This window comes from Acinonyx jubatus, chromosome A2 (genome assembly GCF_027475565.1).
Source record: "Acinonyx jubatus isolate Ajub_Pintada_27869175 chromosome A2, VMU_Ajub_asm_v1.0, whole genome shotgun sequence".
NCBI classification, from domain to species: Eukaryota; Metazoa; Chordata; class Mammalia; order Carnivora; family Felidae; genus Acinonyx; species Acinonyx jubatus.
The window spans coordinates 140,647,327-140,662,005 of NC_069383.1; the positions used below are offsets into that span (position 1 = coordinate 140,647,327).

The window sequence follows — 14,679 nt, forward strand, 5'->3', positions numbered from 1 at the left end:
GGCTCAGGAAACTCTGACTAGTTGGGGTTTCCTACTCAGGGGATGGGAAAATTGGAGACCCTGAAAAATAGCCCCATCAGAAGTGGAAAGAGGTACCACTCTAAAATTGAGATCTCATTCTCAAAAGAAGGGAAAGGAAGGGAAAGCAAAAACAACAGATGTGTACCACATTCTGCTTACAAGTGTATTTTTATTTTAAGGTTCTATTAAGGGACGTGGGCATGAAGGGCCAGAAGACAGTCTTTCTAATCACGGACACTCAGATTAAAGAGGAAGCTTTTCTAGAGGATATTGACAGTATGCTCAATACTGGAGAAGTACCTAATATTTTTGCTGCAGATGAAAAACAGGAAGTGATGGAGGTAAATGCTTTTTAGGGAGTGCCACTCCCAGCACAGAAATGTTCTTGTCTAGCAACTTTTTCTCTGCTCTTCAGGATAAGTACAGCTTGTGAATAGGATTTTTGTAATTAAAAAATTTAAAGTATACTATTTTAATATATCTTTTTTTTGGTAAACTTCAAATGGCTTCTACCATAGTTATGAGATCGAATTTTTATAATTCATTTTTTCCTAATGATGGCAATTTCATCTCTTTTATTTAGTATGTCTTATGAGTGATTAGACATTTTAAATCACATCTTAAGGTTGCAAAGATAAGAAAAAATAGAACTTTGAAACACTGCTTGAATAGCTGTTATGGTTTACCACTGGTTAACAAATTTTTTAAAAATTAGTAAAGACAAGTACTAAAGTACTAAATTAGTTTTAGTAAACCTACTTGTCTCAACAATTCTGACATGTGAAAATCGTGCCTTGTGATTTAATTGACAAAAAAAGATAGTTGTGAAATGCCAATACGTTTGATGTCCTCTCCTTCTACCCCCATTTCTAATATCTTCCTACACAAGATCTCTACTAGTGCTTTTTCTTTCTGGTTGCTATAACTACTTTTACCCATAGAATATATCACTCATAGCTGGATGCTTCATTTCAGTTTCCAGAGATAACATCTGTAGTAAAATGGATTCACCCTAGTAGTTGAAGCACCTGCATTTCTCTTGTATGGGATAGAACTAATGTATATACATGATAGTTCCTCCTACATAGGGTTGTTGTGAGGTCTGAAGGTCAAATGAAATGAAGCATTTATGGAGCATTAGGTACTTAGAAAACCCTCAGGAATGGTATCTTACCAGTCTGTGGCCTGGGGTGGGGAAGGAGAAAAGGAGTAAAGAAAAGATCCCAAGTTCTCTCTTTCATCTGGGTAATGTCAAGGATGTGGCCAAGACTGATGAAAAAATAGTGACTTTCCTAATTCATAGGATAAATTCATCCCTTTACTCTCATCCAAGAAATAGCCACCCCTGGGGAGTGGGTATTCCTAAGCTTTGCTAAACTTTCCTGTTCACTTTAGCTATTTATTTTTTCATCTTGTCATGTTGCTACAAAACTTTTCCATTGCTTCAGTATTTTGTTTGAAAAGATAAATAAAATTGATAAACCTTTCATTTTTTTTGAAAAGATAAACAAAAATGAGAAACCTTTATTTTTTCAAGATTGGTTTAATATTTTTTGAAATTTAAATCCAAATTATTTAACATATGGTGTGATAATAATTTCAGGAATAGATTTTAGTGATTCATCACTTACATATAACACCCAGTGCTAATCCCAACAAGTGTCCTCCTAAATGCCCTTACTCCTTTAGCCCTTTCCCCCACCCAGCACCCACCAGCAACCCTCAGTTTGTTCTCTGTATTTAAGAGTCTCTTAGGATTTGTCTCCCTCTCTTTTTATATTATTTTTGCTTCCTTTCCCTTACGTTCATCTGTTTTGTATCTTAAATTCCACATATGAGTGAAGTCATATGATATTTGTCTTTCTCTGGCTGACTAATTTCACTTAGCATAATACACTCTAGTTTCATCTACATTGTTACAAATGGCAAGATTTCATTCTTTTTGATTGCTGAGTAATATTCCAGTGTGTGTGTGTGTGTGTGTGTGTGTGTGTGTGTGTGTGTGTGTGTTTACGTGTGTGTGTACCACATCTTCTTTATCCATTCATAAGCCGATGGACATTTGGGCTCTTTCCATACTTGGGCTATTGTTGATAGTGCTGCTATAAACATTGGGGTGCATGTGCCCCTTTGAAACAGCGTATCTGTATCCCTTGGATAAGTACCTAGTAGTGCAATTTCTGGGTCATACAGTAGTTCTATTTTTAATTTTTTGAGGAACCTCCATATTGTTTTCCAGAGTGGCTGCACCAGTTTGCATTCCCTGACCAGCAGTGCAAAAGGGTTCCTCATTCTCCGCATCCTTGCCAACATCTGTTGTTGCCTGAGTTTGTTAATTTTAGCCATTCTGACAGGTGTGAGGTGGTATCTCGTGGTTTTGATTTGTATTTCCCTGATGATGAGTGATCTTGAGCATCTTTTCTTGTGTCTATTAGCCATCTGGATGTCTTCTTTGGAAAAGTGTCTATTCATGTCTTTTGCCCATTTCTTCACTGGATTATTTGCTTTTGGGGTGGTAAGTTTGAGAAGTTCTTTATAGATTTTGGATATTAACCCTTTATCTGATATTGTTATTTGCAAATATCTTCTCCCATTCTGTCGGTTGCCTTTTAGTTTTGATAATTATTTCCTTCACTGTGCAGAAGCTTTTTATCTTGATGAGGTCCCAGTAGTTCATTTTTGCTTTTGTTTCCCTTGCCTCCAGAGACATGTTGAGTAAAAAGTTCCTGTGGCCAAGGTCAAAGAGGTTGCTGCCTGTTTCCTCCTTTAAGATTTTGATGCTTCCTGTCTTACATTGAGGTCTTTCATCCATTTTGAGTTTATTTTTGTGTATGGTGTAAGAAAGTGGTCCAGGTTCATTCTTCTGCATGTCGCTGTCCAGTTTTCCCAGCACCATTTACTGGAGAGGCTATCTTTTTTCCATTGGATATTCTTTCCTGCGTTGTCAAAGATTAGTTGCCCATACTTTTTTGGGTCCGTTTCTGGGTTCTCTATTCTGTTCCATTTATGAGTGTCTGTTCTTGTGGCAAAACCATACTGTCTTGATGATTACAGCTTTGTAATACAGCTTGAAGTCCAGAATTGTGATGCCTCCTGCTTTGGTTTTCTTTTTCAGGATTGCTTTGGGTATTTGGGGTCTTTTCAGGTTCCATACAAATTTTAGGATTGTTTGTTCTAGCTCTGTGAAGAATGCTGGTGTTATTTTAATAAGAATTGCTGCTTCAGTATTTTTTTGTGGTATGATCCAGCAGTGACCTCAAGAACTTCTTTCCTTCACATTCCAAGTCTAGGAACATCATATCAATTTATCCACAAAGAAGTAGCCATAGTTAGAATTCAAGAGTACTGAAATACATCCCTGTTTCTCTTTGCTTTATGCTGACCTTTTAAAATAGAAAAGGTAAGGGGCACCTGGGTGGTTCATTCAGTTAAGTGTCTGACTCTTGGTTTTGGCTCAGTTCATGACCTCATGGTTCATGAGTTTGAGCCCCATGTTGGGGTCTGCACTGACAGTGTGGAGCCTGCTTGGGACTCTCTCTCTCCCTCTCTCTCTGCCCCTCTCCCACTCACTTGAGCGCATGTGTGCATGCACATGAACACACACACACACACACACACACACACTCTCAAAATAAATAAACTTATTAGAAAAAGTTGAAAAGGTAATATGAAAGAAGTTCTATAATTTCTTTCTATACTCTGTACTATCCTGTACATCCCCCTTTGAAGACTACATCTTAGGCTCTGCTTACTTTATCCCTCTGACAAAGATTTTAGTTTAAACCTCACTTCTGATAACTGGCCTGTATGGCTTGGACTTGACCCTGCTTAGAGAATACCTTTTATAGTACTCAGCACATGTCTCTGACTTCAGCAATAGAGTTCCAGCCTCAGACCTCCTTTCCAGACTATTTTTTCCACTGTTCTATTTGCCTTCCTTGCAGAATTAAATTATTTCAGTGTCTTCCTGAATAAAACAGTGACTTCTTAAAAAAATTTTTTTAAGTTTGTTTATTTTGAGAGAGAGAGCAAGCACAAGCAGGGGAGGGGCAGAGAGAAGGAGAGACAGGATCCCAAATAGGCTCCGTGCCATCAGCACAGAGCCCAGTGTGGGGTTTGAACGCATGAACAGTGAGATTATGACCTGAGCCGAGATCAAGATTCAGACTCTTAATGGACTCTGTCACCCAGGTGCCCCAAAACAGGGACTTCTTATTCGCCACATTTAGTGATATTTTCTCATTTCCTTTTTACAATTCTCATTCATATTTGATGTAATTCATTATTCTCTTAAGTTTTTATTTTTATATACTTAGAGAGAGCACACGTAGGGGTTGGGCAAAGAGAGAGAGGGAGAGAGAGACTCCCAAGCAGTCTCCATGTTCTGATAGAGCCTGACACAGGGCTTGATCTCACAAACCGTGAGATCTCTTCTTTAGTTTACACTGAGGTTCACTCTTTGTGTTGTACATTCTATGGGTTTTGACAAATGAATATTGATGTGTATTCACCATTAAGTGTCATACAGAATAGGTTCCCTGACATAAAAATGCAATGAGTTCCACCTATTTATGTCTCTCTTCCTCCCCTGAACCCCTACCAACCTCTGCTCTTTTTTATGGTCTCCATAATTTTAGCTTTTCCAGAATGTTATGTAGTTGGAATCATACAGTATGTAGCTTTTTTACATTGGCTTCTTTCAGTTAACAGTCTGCATTTAAGGTTCTTCCATATCTTTTTATGGCTTGATAGCTCATTTATTTTTTATCACTGAATGGTATTCCATTGATTGAAAGTATCACAGTTTATTTATCCGTTTACCTATTGGAGGACATCTTGGTTGCTTCCACGTTTGGGCAATTATGAATGAAGCTGCTATAAACCTTTGTGTGCAGGTTTTTGTGTGAACATAAGTTTCAATTCTACTTTCCCTTGACTGTTGTGAAATTTTACTCCATTTATCTAATTTTTTCAGTAGCTGCTCATTTTCTTACACCCCTGAATCAGTCCTGTTCACAAAATATATGTGTGTGGGGAGGGGGTGGGGGGGGGACTATTCTCCTACAGACAGCTTACCTACCTAGAAGCATTAACCATTATTTCTATGTAAATAACCCCCATACTTAAATTACCATCCTAGCTCTTTTCGCAAACTTTTGTTCTGCAGTTACAACCATATATTACCTTTCTCTATTTGCATCTCGAGTATTAACTCAGACTTAATGCAGGTAGACCACCTGAACATAATTTCGTAGACTAACACTGATCATAATAATCATAATTTGAGAATTACTCTCATAATGTATATACAGAGTCAATTTATAATTTTCCATGAAGATAGATATCCCATAAAGCAGAACATATCTACAATAGAGAATTCTTTGAGAAATCAATTCCTTGCAGTAGCAACAGAACTTATATGATCATTGTGACCATTCCTTATATCTGCTATCAAAACATTTTTAAAAATCTATTTATAAGATAATTTATTGACTATGAAATTTTTTTGTGCTCTGAACAAGGAGAAAGGCAGGATATGAAGTAAAAGCTAACAGTCACTTAACTATGCAGCAAGAACTATTGCATGTGTTCATGTGTAATAACTCAATTGATCCTTCAACAACCCTCTGATATAGGTACTCTTTTGCCCATTTTACAGATGAGGAAATTAGGTTACAGAGAGGTTAAATAACCTGCCCGAAGGTCACATAGGTAATAAACTGCAGGCTGTGACCTGAATTCAAGAAGTTTGGTTTTGGAACCATGATGCCCAAAGTCGTGTAGAGATAAAGAAAGTTAAAAGTCCCCCATAATCTCATTATCAGACAACCCTATTAACATTTTTTAAATATAACAATGTTGTAAGAATAAAGTTAGAGTTCAAATAGCATAAAAATGTCCAGAATGAAAAAAAAGAATGATACAAACCAAAAAAAAGTCCAAAACAAAAAGTGAAAGCTTTCTTCTCATACTCCCCCTTAAGTCCATCTCACCAAAAGTGACTACTGTTAATAGTTTCTGTGATTACTTTCATAAATGGGTGTGTATGTACTCACACATGTACCTATGTATTCTTTTAACAAAGATCATATTACACACTGTTGCATAACTTGTTTTCTTTTCACTTATTTTATCTTGCTGATCTTGCCATAGCACATTCATCAATGCACTTCATTTAACAGTTGTATAAAATTTACAACCTATGAATGCTCTATAATGTTTTTAACTGGACACTTCGGTTGTTTAGGTTTTTCCTCTTAGAAGCAACGTTGAATTATAGTCCTATACATATATCATGGTGAACTTTTTGTGAGTACCTTTATAAGTTAAATTCTTGACAGATATTTATTTTCAAATTATAGAATTATGGAGTTGGAAGAAGTACAAACTATATCAAAGTCACTTTATTGATATAAAAACTTTAAAGATATTTACAAGGGGAATAGTAAAAATTCTTAACATTCCGGTAGTTATTAATCTCATTATCAGATTGTCTGGTTTTGTTTACAAGGTTTTTATTTCCCTAGGGTGTTCGTCCTGTAGCTCAGGCTGGCAGTAAACACTATGAACTCAGTCCCTTGGCCCTGTTTGCATTCTTTGTGAATCGCTGCAAAGATAATCTTCATGTTGTAGTGGCCTTTAGCCCCATTGGAGATGCTTTTCGGAATCGCTTGAGACAGTTCCCATCCCTCATCAATTGCTGTACCATTGACTGGTTTCAGGTTTGTAATTTGGGGGCAGAGGGGTGGGGGGAATGGGCAACTAAATCTTTTAGAATTTTTCTGAAATCTTACTCAAGCTCTATTGATGCACATTCAGCACATGTTTGTTTCTTGATTGCTTGCTCTAATGACAGGCATAGTGCCGTGCCAGGGACTGATAAGTCTACATGATCCCCACAAGGAGCTCACATTCTAGACTGGAAGATAGAAAAGGCAGTTGGTAAAGGAGTCATCACAATCATATAAAAGAGCTATAACCTTGGTGTGGAAAAGATGTACTTATTAAGACAGTGAATCTCTAAACTATGAAAATGAAATACATAGAGGAGGAGTGTATTAGTAACCAAGAGAATGTATTACACACACACACACACACATACACGCACACACACATATATATGTCTAAAAAGATATATAGGTAGATCTATATCTGTTGATATTGATATCTATATCTATCTATACATGTATTTATTACAAGTAACTGGCTCACATGATTATGGAGGCTGACAAGTACAAACATCTGCAGCAAGCAAGCTGGAGACCCAAGAGAACTAATGGTGTAAGTTCCAGTCTGAAGGCCAGAAGGCTTGAGACCCAGGAAGACCCAATGTTTCCATTGGAGTCCAAAGGCAGGAAAAAACTGAAGGCAGTCAGGCAGAAGGAGTTTCCCTTATTCTGGGGGGTGTAGGAATGTTCAGTATTTTTATTCTCTTCAGACCTTCAATTGATTAGATGAGACCCATTCACATGAGGGAGGGTAGTCTGCTTTACTTAGTCTATTAATTTGAATATTAAACTCCTCCTAAAGCACACTTCATAGAAATATCCAGTGTAATGTTTGACCAGATATCTGGGCACCTGGTGGCCCATAGTAAAATTGACACTTAAAACTAACCATCACAAGGGTATAGTAAGTGCAAAGGGAGAACAGTGAGGCGGGCATGTCTCATTTGGGCAAATGCATATAGTTTGGTACAGGTGACTGGCACTGAGGATAGCAGGAGTTAAGCTGGAGCTTTGAGTTGGTGCCAAGTCATATGGAATTTGTGAATGTGCCTAGGAATTTGGTTTTGCACCAAAGACATTGTGGGGGCATTAACATATATTTAGCTAACATATTTAGAGGAAAAAATCCAAATACTTGGAGGCTATATGGGATGGTTTGGAATAGGGCAAAACAAGAGACAGGAAGACCAACTGAGTGGACATTTCAGTCAAGCCAGCAGCAAATGATGAAGGCTGCCACTTCACTTAACCTTAAGGCAGGTTGTCACTGCCTGTGTAAGACCATAAAGTACTTATACTCTTGAGAATAGTAGCTCATGCACTGGGTGTTGTATGGAAACCAGCTTGACAATAAATTATGTTAAAAAAAAATAGTAGCTCATGGTATCTTCTATTTAATTGATTTATGTCCAAAAGAATGTGGACTATAGATATTTTAGTCTGGATAATTTATTTTATTTAATTAATTAATTAATTTTTAATGTTTATATTTATTTTTGAGACAGAGCATGAGCAGAGGAGGGACAGAAAGAGAGGGAGACACAGAATGTGAAGCAGGCTCCAGGCTCTGAGCTGTCAGCACAGAGCCCGATGTGGGGCTTGAACTCATCAGCTGCAAGATCATGACCTGAGCTGAAGTTGGACACTCAACCAACTGAGCCACCAGGTATCCTGGACAATTTCTTTTAAAAATAAATTTCTTTGGGGGCGCCTGAGTTGCTCAGTTGGTTAAGCGTCCAGCTTTGGCTCAGGTCATGATCTCACAGTTCATGAGTTCAAGCCCCGCGTTGGGCTCTGTGCTGACAGTTCAGAGCCTGGAGCCTGCTTCACATGCTGTGTCTCCCTCTCTCTCTGCCCCTCCCCACTCGTGCTCTGTCTCTCTGTCTTAAAAAGAAATAAAACATTAAAAAAATTAAAAAAAAATAAGTTTCTTTGGGCATGTGGGTGGTTCAGTTGGTTGAGTGTCCAACTTCGACTCAGGTCATGATCTCAGGGTCTGTGGGTTCCAGCCCTGTGTTGGGCTCTGTGCTGGCAGCTCAGAGCCCGGAGCCTGACTCAGATTGTGTCTCCCTCTCTCTGCCCCTCCCCCACTCGTGCTCTGTCTCTGTCTCTCTCTCTCTCTCTCTCTCAAAAATAAGTAAACATTAAAATAAATTAAAAATAAATTTCTGGTGCTAATTTGTTTTATTCTCTTTTACCTATTTATCAGTTGCAAAACTAGTTCTGCCTTGTTTTTTAAAATATTTTTTAATGTTTATTCAGTTTTGAGAGACAGAGCACAAGTGGGGGAGGGGCAGAAAGAGAGAAAGACACAGAATCCAAAGCAGGCTCCAGGCTCTGAGATGTCAGCACAGAGCCCAATGCGGGGCTTGAACCCACAGTCCAGGAGATCATTCATGACCTGAGCCAAAGTTGGATGCTTAACTGACTGAGCCACCCAGGCGCCCCAACTAGTTTTTCCCTTTTGAGGACTGTACATATGTTCAGCTAGTGGATATTTTAGTGTTTACACAATAATAAAAGTTGTGTGAAACAATTTGATTTATGTAAACTGTATCTTAATATTATATCTATTAAGCAGCCAAAAACCAACCCAACTCTGTCCAACCATAAATTTTTCTTTCGTGAAATCTTATAAGGATAGTTGGCTACTTCTGAATATCTTTGTCATAACCATAGACTTTGTATTCTATTATAAGCGATTCATAGCTGTTGAGAAAATTTTTTTAAAAGAGGGAGCTGGGAGTTGCAAATAGATAAGGGAATTTAGGTGGGTAACAGAGGAATAAAGGTTTTGCAGTGAAACAGTGGGGGATAGAGGATCTGTGTCACAATGATGCTAATGGCGTTGTCTGGGGCCGGGGTCTGTGAAGTTCAGGAAGTGAGTATAAACCACTATGTGTCCCATAGCTCAGGACAGCATTGAATTTTTGGCTAGATCTTTTTTTTTATATATATTTATTTTGAGAGAGAGCACACAAGTGGGGGGAAGGAACAGAGAGAGAGGGGGAGAGAGAATCCCAAACAGAGGCTCGAACTCACAAAGCATGAGATCATGGCCTGAGCCAAAAATCAAGAGGCAGACGCTTAACCAACTGAGGCACCCAGGAGCCCTGGCTAGATCTTTAGTCTCAAAGTAGCATGTGTACTTACCAGGGGTACCAAAGAAATTCAGATGATAAGGGAAGGAATTACTGGAATATTCATTCATTTTTGTATGAAATATTTTATATGGATTAACAGTCTACTCCTACTCAGTTTGTATGTCAGATGACCATATGTCATAGATAGTATGTAAGGTGCCCTGAGGGATCCCTGTGATAAACTGAAAATTGAAGATGTAATATAATGAAGATCTAAATGGATTTAAGAAAATGGCATAAACCAGCATGAGCTAGCTTGAGCTCTGTGTCAGCCACATCTTGAGGCAAAAGCAGTGACTACTTAACAAGATCTGACAAGATATTGGTTAGAACATATTTAAGAAGGCTGTCTAAAATATGGATTTATGCTGACCATTTAAACAACAAATCTTATCCCCAGGGCGTATCATACCTTGCAATATTAGCTCATGATGTTTTCCTGTCAGTAGCCATTTTCTACCCACTCCATCCTTGTCTATAGAATTCTGATTTTGTCTGGAAAATCACCCTCCATGTAGTCATGTATCACAGGGATTGATTTCTGGCTCGTCCAAGTCATTTTTGGTGCTCTCATGCCTCCTACTGTTGATTGGTTTATACATGAGCCTATTCATGACCTACTCCTTGCCAATGGATCCTGAATTCAAGTCTGTTGGGAAGCTTTGGGGATTAGTGTAAGAAGAGTATAACTCTTCACTATAAGAAGTGTTACATGGTAGGAAAAGGGCCTTTTCTGTCTCTCAAACTTGTTGTTTGAGGATGTAATGTCCATAGCTGCAACAGTCCTCTTGCCACCAAGATGGGGCAAGCCCAAGGGTAAAATAAAGTACATGGAGAAGGGTAGAGCAAAAAGCTGGAAAGAACTGGATCCTTGATATGACTGAGCTTCTAAATTAAGCAGCTCTGGAAGTACTCTACTTCTAGACTTCTTATTGTATACAATGATACATTCCCTCTGAAGACACAGTAAGACTGGTTTCTGTCACTGTGGCCATAAATATTCTAACTAGTACAGATAGTTATTAAACTTTCATGATTAGCAGGATAATTAAAAAAAAAAGCACCCAGAACACAAAGATAAACCTTTGTAATGTTTTCAGTGATGTATGACTCCTATGACATTCACTTACTCTGGCATTTTACAAAAATTCACTGATCTCAATCTTTAGAAGCCTCTTTGAAAAATTTGTTAGTATAACATGAATACAATCTGTTAGTAAACTTGCATATACTGGCAGTGTGTGTTTAAAACTTTTTTTACTAATGGTGTACTAGGTCAAAAAAGTTTGAATTTCACTAGAATGGAGGGCCAGACACTGAGAAAAATTGACCTTAAAATGAATATTGTCTGACACAAAGGAAAATAATTACAAGCATCTTGTTGAATCTAAATGAAATTTGGAAAATACTCTAATGAGCAAGTAAAAATTAATTGCTCATTTAGCATAAATTATTTCATTGAATAATATTTGGAATCATTATTGACAGGTGCTGTCTTAGGTACTGAATAATGGCAGGGAGAAAAAGTCCTTCCATGGATTTTACATTTTAGTGGTCAGGGGAAACAGACAATGAACAAATGGACAAAAAAATTTACGTTGTGTACTTTTAAGTGCTAAGAAGAAAATTCAGGACCAGGAAGAGAGAAATGAGGAAAGGAGTGGTGTTTTACAATGAGTGCTCTGGGAAGACCTTCCTAATAAGTTGGCCTTTCTGCAGAGATGTGACGGAGAACCACATCAAAGGTCTAGGTGAGGAGGGTTCTAGTCAGAGGGAATAGCAAGACCCAAGGCTCAGACGCAGGAACACAGGTGGCATGTTCCAGGAAAAGCAGAGGAATCCTTTCACTGAGACTGGGAAGGCTGGAGAAGAAGCAAATTTGGGGGGAAGAAAATCAAAAGTTCAGCTCTGGATGTCATAACAGGAATTATGATGGACTGCTAATAACAGAAACCCAAGCTAAATGTATGAAGTTTTTCTCTCCCATAGAAGAAAATCTGAAGGTAAGAAGACTGGGCTTTTATGGCTTGACAAAGTCATCAGAATCTAAGGTTCTTTCTTCTTTACTATCCTTAACATGTGGTTTCTACCCTCAAATTCATCTTATGGTCTAAGGTGGCTGCTGGAGCTCCAACTTCCACATCTGTGTCCCAGAAAAGAAATAGAATAATAGAAGGTTAGGGCAAAACTGACACACTTTACACCTGTCAGAAAGGCTAAAATTAACAACACAGGAAACAACAGACGTTAGTGAGGATGGGGATAAAGGGGAACTCTCTTACACTGTTGGTGGGAATGCAAACAAGTGCAGCCACTCTGGAAAACAGTATGGAGGTTCCTCAAAAAGTTAGAAATAGAACTACCCTATAATCCAGTAATTGTACTTACTAGGTATTTTCCCAAAGGATACAAAAATACTGATTTGAAGGGGTGCATGCACCCCAATGTTTATAGCAGCATTATCTACAATAGTCAAAGCATGGAAGCAGCCCAAGTGTCCATTGACTGATGATTGGATAAAGAAGCTGTGGTACATATATACAATGGAATATTACTCAGCCATCAAAAAGGATGACATCTGCCATTTGCAATGACATGGATGGAGCTGGAGAGTATTATGCTAAGTGAAATAAGACAGAGAAAAACAAATACCATAAAATTTCATTCATATGAAATTTAAGAAACAAATGAGCACAGGGGAAAAAAAAGAGACAAACCAAGAAACAGACTCTTAATTATAGGGAACAAACATGGTTATTAGAGGGGAGGTGGGGGGGGATGGGTGAAATAGGCGATGGGGATTAAGGGGTGCACTTGTGATGAGCACTGGGTGTTGTATGGAAGTGTTAAATCACTACATTGTACGCCTGAAGCTAATGTTGCACTGTATGTTAACTAATTGGAATTTAAATAAAAACCTTTTTAAAAAGGGATACATACCAGCTCTAACCCTTTAAAGAGCCTTTCCTGAGGTTCCCACCCAACAACTGCTTATATGCCTTAATCTGCTCTGAATTGCAGGGGAATCTAGGCAATGTGGTCTTTTAGCTGGGCCTATTGCCATCTAGAATAAAATTGGAGTCCTTAGGAAAAAGAGCTGATAGGTATTAGGTGGGCAACTAGCAGCCTCTGCCATTGTCATGCCAACTTTGGGATGTCTACTAGATGTCCAAATGGAAGAGTTAGGAAAGCAGTGAAATGTATTCTTGTTATGTAAAATACCATTGATGCTTCCTTTATATTTGCTCTTTAATTATAAACTCTTTCATAGATTTAGTTGTGACCTCAGTCCACCTAATTCTATTTTTCCAATTAAAGTTTTAATTTGCTTAACCCCAAATTCTTTTCATCCAGGAAGACACTTACATAGTTGGAGTGGGACTACCCATCTTAAATGTCGTAAGTTTTTCTTTTTCTTATTTTTAGCCATGGCCTGAAGATGCCCTTGAACTTGTAGCTATGAAATTCTTAGAAACACTGGAGCTTACTGAGGTTGAAAGACGAGAGATAGTTCCAATCTGCAAACACTTTCACACTACCATTATGGATCTTTCAGAAAGGTTAATATTAATAAATTTTAAAATGACAATAATGCCTTATATTTTAACATGTCTCTCTCTGTGAAAAGCTCAAAATTTCAATAGGATTTCTATGTCTTCTAAACATTTCTGATCATTTAATTAAGATCTCAGCTTGCAATAGAATAGAAAACTACTTAATTTAGGTTTAAGGAAAAGGGGAGAATTTATTATAAAGATACAAGGGTATCTCACAAAGCTTAAGAAAAAGAATACAGCTGGATCACAGATACACTGGAAACAAGAGTTAGAAAGTCATCCTAAACCCAGAAATATCTTTTCTCTGTTTCTCATCCTATTTTGCCTCCCTTTTCTGATTCTTTCTCTTTGTAGATTGTATTTTCCTTCTTTTTCTTTTTTTTTTTTTTGCATTTATTTGACTTTTTTCCACTTTTATTGACATTATTGATAAAACATTATATAAATTTAACAGGTACAGCCTAATGATTTGATATATGTATATAATGTGAAATTATTACTACAATAAGTTTAGTTAACATTCTTCTCAATTTTTTCTTGTGATGAGAACTTTTAAAATCTACTCTCTTAGCAAGTTTCAAACACATAATACAGTATTGTTAACCATAGTTACCATAGGGCACATTACATCCCCAGAACTTATTAACCTTGTAATTGGAAGTTTGTATCTTTTGACCACATTCATCCATTTCCCCCACCCCCTACCCTCTGCCTCTGGAACCACTAGTTTATTCTCCATGTCTATGAGTTCTAGTTCTCCTCCTCCTCCTCCTCCTCCTCCTCCTCCTCCTCTTCTTCCTCCTTCTCCTTCTTCTTTAGGTTCCACATATAAATATATAAATGAGATCATATGTATTTGGCAGACTGAGTTTTCTACATCTCCTTGCATGTGGAGGAAATTGTCTGCCTCTTGATTCTCAAGTTTACTTCTTGCAATTCCACCAACAGGCAGGCATATTGGCTGTTTCCAGCTCCCTGTTCTAAATTTATCCCAAAATGTGATAAGCCTCATTTGTGTCTAGTGCCCAACCCTAGTCTAATCAGCTGTGGTTAAAGTGGCAGGTTTCAGAGAACAAACATTGCTGATGGAGCACTGGATGGAAGTTTTCAGAAAAGGGAAGAGGGGTGGTGGGCTGTGGATAACTCAGAAGTATCTATTTCATCTCTGTTCATCTCTGACACCCTCATTTCAAAAGTATGTAAAGCCAAGCGCTCATAGTGTATTGCCTA

At 37.9% G+C, this 14,679-nt stretch overlaps 1 protein-coding gene across 7 annotated transcripts in view; it reads left to right on the forward strand.

Moving 5' to 3' along the window:
- Positions 1-14,679, forward strand: part of DNAH12 (dynein axonemal heavy chain 12) — a 210,157-nt gene that overhangs the window by 123,464 nt on the left and 72,014 nt on the right. For all 7 annotated transcript variants that reach the window (XR_008297110.1, XM_053219197.1, XM_053219193.1 and 4 more), the window contains 3 exons: positions 201-362; positions 6,549-6,743; positions 13,319-13,452. Coding sequence is in view for 6 of the 7 variants with exons in the window: in XM_053219197.1 (XP_053075172.1) it covers positions 201-362; positions 6,549-6,743; positions 13,319-13,452 (491 nt within the window). In the remaining variant the exon portion in view is untranslated. The remainder of the gene's footprint in view (positions 1-200; positions 363-6,548; positions 6,744-13,318; positions 13,453-14,679) is intronic.